This window comes from Melanotaenia boesemani, chromosome 24, assembly GCF_017639745.1.
Source record: "Melanotaenia boesemani isolate fMelBoe1 chromosome 24, fMelBoe1.pri, whole genome shotgun sequence".
NCBI lineage: Eukaryota > Metazoa > Chordata > Actinopteri > Atheriniformes > Melanotaeniidae > Melanotaenia > Melanotaenia boesemani.
In genome coordinates, this window is record NC_055705.1 from 20,813,490 (window position 1) to 20,829,048 (window position 15,559).

Here is a 15,559-nt window from a genome sequence, read left to right on the forward strand (position 1 = left end):
CCTAATTAGCTAAATATCTTGAAAAGTTTCTCCTGTGGACTAACCACCGGCTGGAGGGCCATAGGGGTCGGGATGCAATGTGAGCCGAGTGGTGCAGTGTGGACTTTTGTGCTCGTCAAGGATTGTTTAAGCATTGGCTTCACTTTTCAGACAGGAGAGTCCATTCATTTTGTAAAGTACAGTGTAAGGCACAAATAGAAAACAAACATATTAACTCTATTTATTCACATGCAAATTATCTTTGAACTACTTTCCACTGAATAGTATTTTTTCTGCTCAGTGTAGCTTAAAATCATCCCTATAATTGCAAATTAGCATGTGCATCCTCTCGTGAACATTACCTGTCTCATTAGCCGTTCTACCTCACCAATAGCAACCCCCTCCTCCTCCTTCCTAAACACACACATACAGATTCTTAAGTAGGCTTTTCTTTCTATCCTTAGCCTCACCCCTCCTGTCTTCTCTCCTCATTTCTCCTCTCTATATCCACTCCCCCTGCCTTACACCTGATTACTGGCTGCCATTTTACCTTTAGAGCCGCGGAGCCTCAGCCTCTGCTGAACATCCTGACATTTGTCTCGAGCTGTAAAGTTAGCCACCACATTATACACAGGCTAACCGTGGCCAGACTTGGCTGATAGTCACACCTTTCTTCTCAGCTGTTTCACGTCTCTTTGGACCATGTTTCCTGAATATGTGAGTAAAGAATTTAATAGCTTATGGTTTGAATTAAGAAAATTATTTAAAATCTTAAAATATTCGGAATATTACATATAAATTACTAAAAAAATGTCCTGAACTTGTCTTACTGCTCAGAAGCAAGTGCATGTTTTAATTAGTCTAATGATATTAAATTATTCTCAGTGAGTTATCATTTCTTTTTTTTTTTTAATAGCAAGTTAAATGTAAAAAGGTTTGTCATGATGCAAAGTGATTACTGTGGAGAATATGATTGCTTGGGGAATGCTCTACGCTTCTTTAATCTCTAGGGATTTTAAGAAAATACTAATCAGATAAACTTGTAATTAGAAAAATCACTAGTTGCGGCTCTGCTACATATTTTCAGCTACTTCGGTTTGTTTTAAGGGGAAAAATAAGGACACAAAAAGGGTAAATAGTGCTGTTATTTAAGTGTTTACAAGCTGCAGACTTGCATGATGCTGGATTAAGCTGTTCAGGCCTCAGCGGGGGGAGAATAACCTGAATTCTTAAATTGTGTAACTCTTCCTTTGCATCAGTTCAACTTTATATCTGAACCTTTTCTTAGTCCTGCAGCAAAATGAAGTCACCCTTTGTTGGTGGTTTTTATTTTCTTTGAAGTACACAAAAATTATATTTTGCTATCCAGCTCAGAAACTTAATCTTCTGCTCATGAAAGCAGCCAAAATAAGTGATATAAGACGGACTGTAGCAGGTTTAAAGCTAACGAAAAATTGGCTTTGCAATAGCTTATTTGAATATTTCTTGACAATGTGTGGTTTTCTGCTGGACTAAGCTGAAACGAAACATCAGACATTAAATTTGTTGAGAAAGAACAAGCTGAAGAGGGATTAAGAAGGGCAGCGTCACGTTGGGACTGTCTGCTGCTAAGAGCAGCGATTTGGCCTCGCATCCAGTTAAAAGCCGTCTAAGCCTGCTGATAACGTTCACCTTTTCACACAGGTTGTCACAGTTAGACATCAAGTGTTAGATTATGCACATTATACTGGATATAAGAAGTGATAATTGAGTCAAACTGAGGAATTGCAGTTTATTTAAATTCTTTTTGCACTTTGTTTTGAATACGTGTCTTTAATCTTTATCAGTACTCTTAAATAACTGCATGCAGACCTAAGTAACCCATCTAAAACCCAATATTCCTTTATATGAAAATGTTTCTCAGTGTAATGCTGTGCTGTAAAACTAATCAAAACTATTTAAATAACAAGCTTAATGTTACACAAGCTGGTTAACTTTGGCTTTTCAGAAGGAGAGGATTTCTAAATATGTGCAAGGACAATCCGCTAAAAATAACATGTTGTCTGAGGCTCTATCTTTAACATTTTTCTTCTATTTTAAATTTAAAATTGATCTCAGTCTGGTCTTTGGCTTATAAAATTGCCAAAATGAAGCAATGTTGCTTTGCATAATATAATTTGGTTGAGAGGCACAGGACATTTTTTTAAAAATCAGGATGAGTACGGTAACAAAACATGTGGAGGCCTATAGGGTTTTATTAAAAATGACTGAAAGTGAATTCAAATCAAAATGATTTTAAGTGATTAAAAAAATCTTTCCCTGTTTAGACGACATGTAACACCCTGAATGTGAGGCAGTCCTGTTAGAGGATGTCCTGTCCTGAATCCTCAGTTAAACATCCTGATTAAGACCTGTGGCCTTGCAAGATCAATAAGAAAGTATGTAAAGAGGAAAACAAAGAACGATGCAACATGCCAGATAAACTGGAACTTCAGCTGAATGTGAATGTTTTAAAAAATACTCTTTATTTGTTGCTCCTTTATGACTGTTTTAGATTCAGTGCTGCATGTGTGTTCACGCAGGTGCGTGTGAGATCAGAGCATGCATTCAGTCCAGACGAGGTTGTGGGATCCCCGACCCCCGTCTAAACATGTCTCTCCGTTCCCTGCACCACCTCCCTCCAATTTGCGGCAAGCCCATGTGACTTCAGCCCCCCCAGCTAAACGGATCACTTTCTACAAGAGCGGTGACAGCCAGTTTGGGGGCGTCAGGATGGCCATCCACAAGCGCAGCTTCAAATGCTTTGACGCCCTGCTGGATGACCTTTCTCAAAAGGTTAGTGGGATGGGTATGATGCAGGATCTTTTTTGAAGACTTCTTAGATCAGGGGCTGTCGGTCCTCGGGGGCCGCTGTCCTGCAGGTTTTAGATGTTTCCTGTTGCAGCACACCTGAATCAGATTAATGGCTCAATATGTTTGGGCAGCACTTGACAATAAGCTGTTGAGGAGAGTCATTTGATTTTAATCAGGTGTGCTGGAAACATCTAAAACCTGCAGAAGTGCAGCCCTCGAGGACCAGAGCCGGACACCCCTGTTTTAGATGCACATAAAAGAGCATCAGATGTACTTAGGTATAAACAAATCTCAGCTTCACTGCAATGAACAGATAGATTAAATATGAACAGTGTGCACAATGTACATATAATTTTATCTATATGCAGGTTCCCTTGCCGTTCGGAGTGCGAACTGTGACCACACCACGAGGCACCCACACCATCAAACACCTGGAGCAGCTCCAAGATGGCGGCTGCTACCTCTGTTCTGACCGGCGGCATGCTAAGCCAATTAACATAGAGCTGGCCAGCAAACGGCAAGGCCTCTGGTACCACCATGGCAGGAGGCCCCAGAGGCCTGAAGCCCCATCTACAACACCCCCTGGCCATATGCATTTGCCTTACAGGCAGCGACGGATCCTGCTGGTGAAGAACAGTGAGCCAGGAATGAGGAGAAGCATTGTGCTGAGCAGGAGGTCAACCAGAAGCCTGAGAGCCTTTTTAGAGGAGGTGTCCGAAGTGATGCAATTTCATGTTCACAAGCTCTACACAGCGGAGGGACGCAGGGTAAAAAAAAAAAAAAAAAATAAGAACAATTTCTGTATGAATGAGTAGTTAAAAGTTAAAGCATTTTTTTGTGAAAACTGTGTCAATTTGCTTCCAGATCGACAGCATACAAACCCTGATGACTTGTCCTGGTGTGTTGGTGTGCGTCGGCCGGGAAGCCTTCAGTCCAATGCTCATAAATTTTATTAGGAAGACATCAGAGGAAAAACTGCCAGGTTTGAGCAACAAGTCTCCTAGTTTTGGACCCCGGACTCCTGGCAATGGGTCTCGGTCTCCTGCAACCCAAGGAGTAAGGTCCTCTCCTCACGGAGCTCAGTCCAGAGCCAGTGAGCATGATGAAGGCCATGAAAGTAAGAAAAATGGTAAGTTGTTTGATTTGATACAGCAGAAAGGGCAAAAATGAGTAGAAAGTTGTTGTTTCATATGTACTTTATTCTTGTTTACAGTTAACTTTGGACTTGAAACCAAGAAGAGCATTATCCACCCTCGCTCCGATTCCTCAAATCGCTCCGCCCGTTTCTCCTTATCCTCTGAAAAGTCATGCGGTGTCTTCTCCCAGGCAAGACCAGCTATTATGAATGACGACATAGAAAAGCGCGTTCTAGTAAATAAAGATGGCAGCCTCTCAGTGGAGATGAGAGTGCGTTTTCACCTCCAGAGTGATGAGACTCTTCAGTGGTCTACACAAATTAAGAAATCCCCCTCTCTGACCAATGAATCTTTGCCCCTCAGCCAAACACAGCCGGATTACCTGCAGCATGGTCAGTCAGAAAGCTGTTCAGACCCTGATTCTACAGGCTACGAATGTGTGGACTATAATGGACGACCACTGCAGTGTGCATTGGAAGAGAACCATTGCCCCTGTTGCTACCAGAGACAAGACCATCAGTTTGACTTGTGGGAAAACCCCGCTCACAGTCTGAAACATCCTCCAGTCCCACCTCCACATACATCCAACCATACCATGATGAGACATACACACTCCTCTAGCTCTTCCTCGTCATGCAACTCCAGAAGGGTGGTTCGCTGCAGAGCACGGCTCTCTCAGTCTCCAGGTGGATCGGGTTCGGAGCAGAGCCAACTGGTCCAGGAGGAGATGTGCATGACAGAGCAAGTAGAGCGCAGAGTAGAGGTGGCAGAGGACGGGGACACTCAGGTAGAGGTCTGCAAGGTCAGCCGGTGCTGCAGTAAAACTGAATTGGTTGCCATGGACACTAACCTTCGACCACACAGTGGAAGGTCAGTTGAAGGTGAGCTGATGATAGGGGAAGACGAAAATCGCCCATTTTCCACCGTCAGCACCTCGTCACATGTTCTTCAGTCACTGAAAGAGGACCAAGATGATGAGGATGATGATCTGCCACCGAGCGCCTCTCAGTGCTCCCACAGAGATGTACCATCACCATCCTCCACTCCTGAGGCTCACCTGGATGAAAAGCCAATGAGCAGGATCTCGGCCAGTTCGATCCACTCTACTAAACTCAAGGAAAGGGAAGGGACAGGAAGCAAAGCATTATCTGGAGCCCCTTCCTGCCACTGTGGAGCAGCCACCCCACACTCAGCAGAACGAGTTCCCAGCTCCGCATCTAATATAAGCAAATCCAGGATCCCAAAATCAGAGGAAGAAGGCACAGCTGATGTTGAGGATGAAGAGATAAAGAGGGCTGTTAGTGGCTTATCTGGTCACACGGGACTTTCGGCTAACTCCCAGAAGTCAGGAACATCCAGTGTGTGCCCACACTGTGGTGGCTGTAAGCGTGCAGCCAGCTCTAACGGCAGAGCATCAAAGAGATCAAATAATTCAAACAGAGCCTCTCCACACCCCACCTCACCTCTCTGCAACAAAGAGAACAGTGATGATGATAATGGTCATGATGATAAAGCCTCGGATATTTCAGCTGTATCAACGCAGTCAAACAAGACCAACCTCACCAATCATGGGCGCCTCTCTGCTATGTCAAATGTCTTGGAAGGCAGAGCACCCAGTGCCATGTCCAGATCCTCCAACCTGGAGTCAACAGGAATAGATGAAGAAGAAAAACCGACATCAAATGAGGGCCAAACATCCAACAAGTCGCACAAGTCTGTGTGTCATGGTTCATCTGGTGTTACAGTAGACCAAGATGAGGAGAGAAGCCCCAGCACATTGTCGGCTCAGTCTGGCAAGTCCAAATACACAAGTGAAGCACTGGTCATCAACCCAGAAGAGGAAGCAGAGGGAGAAAATGCTATAGAAAGAGCAGCCAGCTTCCTGTCAGACAAATCTGGTGCATCAGTCAAGTCTAATAAGTCCAGCTGTAGTAAAGTTGCATCTCCATTAGACAAAACAACTACAGAAGAAGATGACTCAGGTAATAGAGCTTCTAGTAGCCTCTCTGTTAAGTCAAATACTTCTGCTAAGGCTGACAGCGTCCTATCAGATAAATCAACTAAATCAAATGTTCCTGCAAAGTCTGGCACATCTCACAGGTCTGCTTGCAGTCATTGTGCAAAAGCAACATCTCCAGTTAGTAAGATAGAAGAGAGACCCAAAGATGACCTAACAGAAAGGGAAGAAGAAGCAGGGATAGAGGAAAGGGCAGCAAGTGCAATGTCAGCAAAATCTGATCGGTCTGATAAATCCTCTAAGTCTGCTAAAGCTTCACAAAGATCTTCTTCTCCTACATCAGAAGCTAGAGCAGATGGAGAAGAAAGGGCTACAAGTCAATTGTCTGGAAGACTTTCTGTTAAATCTGCAAAGTCATCTAAGTGTAATGACAATGAAAAGGCAGCATCTCCAAGCTTACAAGTGGCAGAGGATGCTGAGGAAAGCGAGAGGCCGGAGAGTATGATGTCAGCTAAATCAGAAAATGAAAAGAGGCCAGCCAGTGCTCGATCCGGTAAATCAGCTTCCTCTGCGAAGTCTTGCCATGTAAACACTGAGTTAGACGGCACAGTGGACAGATCCCCCAGCGCTACTTCAGGGAGATCACACATCTCTGCCAAGTCCCAGAAGTCAAACCCCTCTGCAGCATCTCCAAACCACGACAATACCGATGCTCCGATTATTGAGACAAATGGAGAAGAGATGGAAAATAAAAATCAAGAGCGATCGGAGAGCAGCATGTCTGCTAAGTCAAAATCTTCAGGGAGGTCCGGTGCTTCTTGCAAGATGAATTCTAGCAGAAATCCTTCAAGGTCAAATGTTGTCACTATTAAAACACCAGAAGGGGCTGATGAGGAAGGAAATGAGAGAGCACCGAGTGTCGCATCAGGAAACGAAGCTGGTGAAAATGTTAATAATGCACCAAAAAGTAAATCTCCTGGAAGCTCTCATGGCCAGACACTGTCACCAAAAAGAACACCTTTGCTTCAGACGCATTCACCTAAAACTCCAGCTGGATCCCCCAAAAGCTCTAAATCCCCTGCACAACATCTGCAGCCTGGCTCCTGTGCTGGAGAGACAAGAGGGTCCAGTGCCTTGTCAGTTCACTCCACAACCTCAGTTAAATCTGACAGAGCCAAATGTCGCTGTGGAGCAGGGTCAGGGGAGAAAGAAAAGGAAGAGGAGAATAAGGAGGATGGAAAAAGTGAGGGAGCTTCCAGCTTCTTGTCATCCTCATCAAAGAGGCAGAGGAAAGAATCAGAAGGCACAGAGAAACCTTTGAGTCGTGCTTCATCTGGGTCGGTGTCTCTTGGGCTGCCCGAGGACCAAGATACAGCTGATTCAGACAGTGGCAAGTCTAGTGTTTCTTTTTACAAGAACACCGAGGCAACTCAAAATGCCCCCAAAAGCCCAGCGAGTTCCTCTGTAAAAAACGATATGGAGATAACAGGGTCATCTGCGTCTCAGAGGTCCAATGGAAGCAGTCAATCTCACAATCCTATCCCTACTATTGAAATGCCCAGAGGAGGTGAAGATGGAGGTGAAGAAGGTCTGGAACAAAACACAGAAAGAGCCACCAGTGCAGTTTCAGTTAAAAGCGGCAGGTCTCACAAGTCCTGTAGCAAGTGTAGTGTCAAATCAGCTCAGATGCCTGAATCTAAAGAAAGAGATGCAAGTCCTGGCCCTATTCCTAGCCCTTCTAAAACAGGTAGTGTGAAGTCTGTGTCAGCAACAAATGGGAGCAAAATGGATACCGTTAACAACAGGGCCTCATCTGCAATGTCAGGAAGTGCTGAAGTTCGGAGCAAATCCCCTGCAAGTGCCAGCGTTAAAGATGCAGCAAAAAGTTGTGTTTCAACAAATAGTGACACTGAAAACCAGGATATCAGTAGACCAGCTAGCGAGGTCAAGGATAAGCAGGATTTTGCACAAAATAAAACAGCCAGCATCTACTCCCAAAATCCCTGCTGTCTCAGGCCTGAGTCAGCAGCTTCAACTCAGTCAAAGTCTAAAAAAGCTTTGCAGGAGAGTGAGGGAAAACAGGATTTAGTCAAATCAGAAGGTTTGAGTCCAGTCAAAAGTAAAAAATCCAGGTCAGAAACATCAAGTTCACAGAGGAAAGAAACCCATGTTAAATCCTCTAGTCCTTGCTCCTTACGCAGCTCCAAACCAGACAGCAAAGTAGAGGCTTGTAGCGAAAGCACACTGTCTCACTCTCTGTCAGCTGCTGATCTGCTGAAGGAAACCATGGCTGCTGCACGCCAAAACAGCCAGCAGTCAAAAGCCAGCAAAACCAGTGATAAACCCAGAAGTGAGAAAAGTGATAGGTCTAAGAGAAGCAGAGCTGTCAAAGAGCGGGAGGGTGACATGGAAGTGACACCTGCCTGTCTGCCTAACGCATCCCCCAATGAGGTTGTCAGTGACTGGCTTCGGAGCATCCCAGCTAACACCAGCCTGCATGCACTTGGCAATGAGTTAAATGAGGAATTGGAGGAACACAAGGAAAAGGAAATGGAAGACACACGTGGAGATGAGACGAAAAAAGAGGAGAGCTCCGGAGATGAGAGCGCCGACAAGGATGAGAAAGTTGGGTCGGGAGAAGAAGGGGAAAAAGAGGATGATGGCAAATGTGATGCAGCAGAAGAGGAGAAAAGTTCAGGTCCAGGCTTTGGTGATGCAGTGGGGATTCATCTGTCAAAGAACTGGCATTGTTCTGCAGCCGTGATGAAGGTTCTTTTGAGCTCTTCTTCGGGTCGATGCCGGAGCATGCCCGAGGTAAGGCACTTATACAAACCAACCCTACCCTCATATGTACCAATCAATCACACAGCAGTTATTAAGGTGACCATTCTGTAATTTTAAGAAGAAAATAAATACAATGAAATAGATGTAACCACATAAAATTTGAGGAGGTTTGGGAGTTTGGATTTTGTTTTATTCCCTCCAAATCTCTTTCAAATTAATGCAATTCTCATGAAAGTGAGTAGATAAAAGGTATCTAAGCTGGTCTCACTCTCTTTGTATTTGTTTGCCATCTTTTGTAGGTGTCTCCTGTTTATGGTCGTAGACTAAGCACATCAGCCAGGGGCCTTTTGGACTGTTTAGCCCAGCTCCAGCTCATTGAGCCAGCAGCAGGCAGCGGCAGTCAGGAACAGAAGGACCGCAAGCAGCAGTATGATGAGATAATGGCCATTCTTCAATCTCTCTGGCTCACTGAACCAAGGGACATTGAGGTCAAAGAGGCTAAGGACGGTGGATTGGAGCAGGTGACGCCACCAAGATCCTCATCCGGAGTGGGTATGAGCAGTGGCTCAGGCGGATCAGGGAAGGACAATGGACATCAAGGAGAAGATGAAACACCTGCAAAAGAAACTGAATTGCTGCAGGAAGAAGAGGTTGTGGCAAAGGTTGCAGAAGAGGACGAGGGGGGTACAAAGACCAAAGATGAGGAAAACGGGACAGAACCCGAGGAGACTTCTAAAGCAGAGGAACTGATGAAGAGTGAAGAGCAAAATGGAATTCCTCAAAGCCCCAAAACCACTGAGAACCCATCATCATCAGACAAGAGCTCAACCAACAACAGTTCCAAATCTGCCACGGATAACGAAAGAGAGACCCTGGAAGGCTCCCCCTCTGACACACCCCCAAATGCTCCACGAGCACCCTTGTCCAAAAGATTATCACAAGACCCTGATCCAGTGTGGGTACTCAATCTGCTGAAGAAGCTAGAGAAACAATTCATGAGCCACTATATTGATGCCATGGCAGAGTTCAAAGTTCGTTGGGACCTGGATGACAGCATCATCTTGGACACCATGATCTCCGAGCTGAGGGAGGAGGTGAGCCGGCGCATCCAGAGCAGTATCCAGCGGGAGATGAGGAAGATTCAAAGTCGCGCCGGCAAAGGGGGGAAGTCGCCTCGGCCACCGCAGTTGGCGAATATCTCTCGGGATTCCACCATGACGGAGAGGAGGCGTCGAATGTTGAAGGTAAATGCACTGCAATTCCCCTAAACACCTGATACAAACTAAAACTTAAGCAGTCTAAAATTCATGACTGATTTATGTTGCAGGTGATGAAAAACCAGTCTGTAAAAACTGCTGATTCTCACAGTGATGAAGAAACGGCGGGTGAGTTCAGCGACCAGCGAAGTGATGACGAGTACTGCCCCTGCGATGCTTGCGTCCGCAAGAAAATGGCTACTCGGCCTTTTAAAACCAATCCACTAGCAGCTGAAGCTCCTGTGATGATGGAATTTGACCTCCTGAAGATACTTCAGCTCAAGAAAAGTCCATCACCTGCACCTGTAACGGTGCATCAACCTCAAGAGGTTGTTGATGAGGAAGGGAGGAATTTAGAGGTAGTTCGGGAGGAAGAGGAGGAGGATGAAACCAAAGAGGACATCAAAGCCGATCTTGTTTTAGAGGAGACGATTGCTGAAGAGGACGAGGAAGTAGAACAGGATAAAGATGAGGGAGATACACAAGAAGAAGCGGAGGAAGAGGAAGATAGTGAAGAGCAGGAAGAAGGCGCAACAACTGGTGAGGAAGCTGAGCAAGATGAGACATCTGAAAAAGGAGAGGAGGATGAAGGAGAGTGTACATGTCAGTGTACCAGAGAGCAAGATGAGAACGAGAAAGATGAGCGAGAGGAGGCTGAGGAAACAAGTAGTAATACTGGTGATGAAGGGGAGATGGGAGGAAATGAGACAGGAGAAAAGGAGGATGAGACGGAAACTGGGGAAGAGGAAGAGGAGAGTGACAAGGAGACAGTAAAAGAGGTATCATCAGGCGAAGTAGAGGAAGAATCCGGGGAAGACGGAACTGCAGAAATTGCAGCAAATGAAGAATCAACGCTGGTGGAGGAGGTTGTGCAGGGAAATGTCAGTGCATCAGCAGAGGATGACGATGATGAAGATGATGGCACGGGAGAAGGAGAGTTACACGAAGATGAGAAGGGGGGAGAGAGTGAGGAGCAGGAGGGAGAAGCATCTGAGGAGGAGAGAATCTCCTGTCAGGTAAAGATTGTAAATTTGTAGTTTATTCAGGGGTCATTTTAAGAAAGAAAAACAAACGTAAAAGCAGACAGGCTTTCTGACCTGAAGTACTTGCTGTAGTAAGTCAAACACTTTATTTTAATCCCCCTTGGTGGTGTGTACAAATTTCACATTTTGGTCTGATTTGCTTTTATGGACAGGGCAAAGACAAAATGGGGGATCAAAGTCTTAACTTTTTTGTGTGTGTTTCCATATATTAGGCCAGCATCGTAGCATTGTGTCAAGTTGTAATGCGACGAGAATTTAACAGGATTATTAGAGTACTTCAATGTGATCAGTCTAAATATTTTAACTTTGTATGGTTTAACATTGTGCATTACACTGCTAGCTAGAGGAAATAGTACAAATGATCTATTGGACACACCTTTTATAAGCAGCAACACATGCCAACTTCACTGAGTTAACTTCAAACATCCTCTGATTGAACAAATTGTAGGACCATCGCCTTGCTTCGCTACCATAACTTGCAGAGGGAAGTTAATAGTCACATTTTGTCAAAAGGCTGTGAAAGGAGGGCAAATTACATCACCAGTTTAATCCTGTGTTTTTATCTTGCAAATATGAGCATCTGGTATACCTAACATTAAGCACTGTGGCATCACATCGGTGAATCCTGCCTTATACCAAGACTTCTGTATTCCCAGAAGGGAACAAAAACTTCCTTACTTTCTGGCAGGTTTAGCACCATCCAAACAGAAAGGCAGTATTTAAAATTAAAAAGAACCTAGTTCACTTTAGTGAGAGGAGTGATACCACCGAGAACCACGGGGGCGGTGTTTAGCAGAATACCTGACATGCGACCAGCGAAAGGAACATGGTTGCCTAACAACCATTTCAATGTAAAGGGACACATGGGAATATGTGGTTTTGACACAGATGTATCTACTTATTTACATAAAGGTAGCATAAATGAGACTTTCAATATAGTTTTGACAACTAGCAACCATTTCTGACCTCAACTGACCGACTTATTTAATTGTTCTTAACAGTTTCTGGCAGTAGATCAGTAGATGGAAGTAGAGGTACCATAATATTACTCAAATGTATCTTTGTGAAAGTTGTATTTTACTATCAGAACCACATATTGTCATGATGGCACACAGATCCAGGCAGTGTTTACTGTCAGGAACTTATATTTATTCATAATATAATCATGTAGACACATCAGTAACAGTTGCTGAATGAATATTTCTGGCTCTCTATTTTAAAACAGCTCTAAGTTTCTGAATATGACCCTGGAGTTACAGTCTGCTGTACCTTAAAAAGGAATCTGACCTACTGCAGCTTCACTGCTAATTCTAAGCCAGTGGGAAAAGATAATCTCACCATCCAATTAGGCAGCCTGAACAAATCTGTTTTGTTTGGCTGCAAGACAGAACTTCCCCTGATGGATGTTTGCTGTAACTGTAAGCCATCCACCACTTCTTAAAAGATGTTTCCATAATTTATTTCCATGTGTTTTCAGCAGTAGTTTCTATTCTAGTTAATCATACAGTGGTGAAAATATTTTTGCTGCATTATGACGCAGTTTATTTTATTATGACTGTTCAGCTATAAATCTTTTGTTGTTGTTGTTTAACCCTCAGAGCCAAAAGGCAACTCCAACTATCTGTGTGACTGAGGGAGAGGAAGCCGACGCCGAAGACTCGGACGACAGTAAACGTCGGAGTGACACCGGCGTTGAAGATTCAGGACAGGAGGAGACTGGAGGTACAGGAGATGAGGAGGAGAAAGAGAGCGGAGAAGGTGGAGAAGCTGATGAAGATACAGTAGAGGAATTCAAGCCTGAGGAAGATAGCACAAACAAAAAGGAGGGGGCACTCCTCCATCAGTTCACCAAGACCTCAGTAGAGTCCCAGTCTGGCTCCATGGAGGAAGTTGACATGGATCCATCCTCAAACCCTGTGGACGCTATAGAGGTGCCCAAAATGGCCGATGGTGTATCCACTGGTGGTGGCGTTGGCCACAAGAGGAGCCGGTCACCAGCCAGGGTGAAACGACGCAAACCCAAGGAGATTGACAATGAACTGGAAGACTTTTGACTCACAACATGGGACAACATGTCAGGTGGATCCCAGACGTGGTAAACATCAGGACAAAAACATGCTCTTTCAGAAACTACTCTGGTAAAATGTCTCATTCCTTTGGTTGGTGTTGAACACTCAAAGCACTTTATTCATCCAGATCTGGTAGGTGTCACTGTGATTCACATAACTGATATTTCCCATGATTGTAGAAACCTGACACTTGAAACAACTTAATTTATTCATGTATTTATGAATTATATTTGGTAATTTGTATATTTTTGAAGTTAACTATTTAACAAAGAACATGTTATCATATTTTTGGAACTAAAAGAACCCTTTTTGACACCTGTGAGGGGAATTAAATGAACTCTGGTTGAATATTTAAACAAATCATATAGCCAATAATATAACAAGTACCTCAAGGACGTAATTTATGCTAACTGACTGTCTTTGTAGTCTTTAAAAGACAGTTTCTCACCACTTGGTTTATCTGTGTGTGTCTTTTGGACTTGTCTCATGAGGTAAGTGCTGTATTCTCAGGGGTTTAAACAGCTATCTTGCTTTGGTCAGGTCATCTCATAGCCATTACTTAACTGCCTGCTTAGATCTGTAACCTGCTAAGCAGTTCTCTGTTTCAATATATATAAACTCTGTAATGTAATCTGATTACCTAAAAGAAAAGAAAAAAGACATTTTGGGAATAGATTTCTTTGATTTCTTGCTTTATGAATATACAGACCTGTTATTGAGATCATATTATGTATGCATTTTACTCCTCAGGAGCCTAGAAATTTGCAGATGCATGACACTGAGCTTATCTGTGTGTATCTATTGGAAACCTAAATTTAAGTTAAAGACAACCTTTCTCTGCTGCTTTAGTTTTAAAGACTTTCTTAGTTGGGTGTCTTATATGCTGTAGAGCCAGGTAGGATTTGCGTAACCAGCCGTGTGGAACAACAGCCTGAAGCATGGTATTGATGCCTTATTGAATCCGTGATTATAAGAAGGTACACCTACAAAGACAAAGGGAAGCTTCTTTCCTCTGTTCGATGCTCTCCAAGAGAATCCTGTTGAAGAGGCTGAACTTGAATAAAGCTGCTCTAAAAATGCTGGGAATTCTACTCTTTTGAGACATATTCTTGTCGTTCAAGCTAAGCGAGCTGGGCTCCAGGCTTACTCCTCAAATGTAGATTTTAAAGAGAGGCACTGTACAAATGGTCAGCATGTTCTGTGGACAGAGTGTGAGGCATAAACGTGTTCTTTTACTGCTTGGTTTGACCAAAGCCTCATATTTTATGGTGCAAAGAGGGTGAGGGTGTGTGCCTAAGCTTCTGTTGGTTCTTTTAGCTGTCGTATAATTTCAGTCATCACATTGTGTACATCATATAAGTGAAATTATATGACTGTAATGACTCTGACATAAATAAACTAAATGTACAGATGGTGATTTTTTATACTTTAAAAAAATAATATTCATGCTTTTAAGTTTCTATATTTGTGGATTCTTTGGATAAAAGGTTTTGGTTGTTCATCCAAAATGTCAGGTTATATAATAGTACAATTGCAACTATTTGGTTTTTTACATTAACACTTATTAAACAAAATCCTAATATATAAAATTCATACATTTTCTTTATGACTGAGTTTACATTTAGTCACAAAATTACTTAAGATCTGAGATATTTTAAAACTGGATTTAATTACCTTCTATAGTGCAGATAAGACACAGAGGAAAAAAAACAAAGTAAAGTAGTTTCTCTTTAAAAGAAAGTCATTTTTCTAAATATGTTAAATTGGTATTACTAAAATCCTAAATGCCTATTAGCTTAGCTATATAGCTTGAAGAAACAGCTAGCTTAAAAAGAAAAAGGAAAAAACATCAAGACTTTTTTTTCCTGGAAGTTTGCAATTTTTCTAGATACGTTTTCTAGATATGCATCTTGTTTTTCCAATATTTATATTACAAATTTGTATTACTGTAAAATCTATGCAGTCTGTTAGCTTAGCTATAGCTGGAGGAAACAGCTACCTTAAAGAGAAAAGAAAAACACATCAAAACAGTTTTTTCCTCTTAAAAAAAGAAGCTCGTTATTTTACTCAATATAGTTTGTCTTGTTTTTTACAATAATTATATGATAAATTGGCATTAGAGTAAAATCTATGCACAATATTAGCTTAACTATAGCTTGAAGAAACAGCTAGCTTAAAAAGAAAAGGAAAAAAACACCAAACTGCTTTTTTTCTAGATTTCTTTTGTCTCTTTTTCCAATGATATGATAAATTTGCATTACAGTAAGTTTATGCAGCATATTAGATTAACTAAAGTTACAGGAAACCGCTTAAAAAAGAAAAAAAAAATGTTTTTTAAAAAAAAAAAACCTTTTAAACTAGCCTGTCATCTAAATGAAAAAAAAGCATTTTTTTAAAAGTTAGTCATTTTTTCCTAAATCTATTTAGTCACTTTTTATTTGATAATTACTTGAAAAATTGGTATACCTGTAAAATCTATGCAGCCAATTAGCTTAGCTATAGC

General features: G+C 42.5%; 1 protein-coding gene across 1 annotated transcript in view; it reads left to right on the top strand.

Annotated features, from left to right (window-relative positions):
- Positions 1–415: 415 nt before the first annotated feature.
- The window catches only part of rp1l1a (rp1 like 1a), a 33,144-nt gene continuing 18,000 nt past the window's right edge, over positions 416–15,559 (top strand). The window contains exons 1-10 of the mRNA XM_041978484.1: positions 416–696; positions 2,541–2,793; positions 3,180–3,578; positions 3,676–3,940; positions 4,025–6,645; positions 6,676–8,718; positions 8,988–9,932; positions 10,016–10,960; positions 12,586–13,398; positions 15,133–15,135. Of these exons, the coding sequence (XP_041834418.1) occupies positions 2,560–2,793; positions 3,180–3,578; positions 3,676–3,940; positions 4,025–6,645; positions 6,676–8,718; positions 8,988–9,932; positions 10,016–10,960; positions 12,586–13,041 (7,908 nt within the window). The 5' untranslated portion in view covers positions 416–696; positions 2,541–2,559 and the 3' untranslated portion in view covers positions 13,042–13,398; positions 15,133–15,135. The remainder of the gene's footprint in view (positions 697–2,540; positions 2,794–3,179; positions 3,579–3,675; positions 3,941–4,024; positions 6,646–6,675; positions 8,719–8,987; positions 9,933–10,015; positions 10,961–12,585; positions 13,399–15,132; positions 15,136–15,559) is intronic.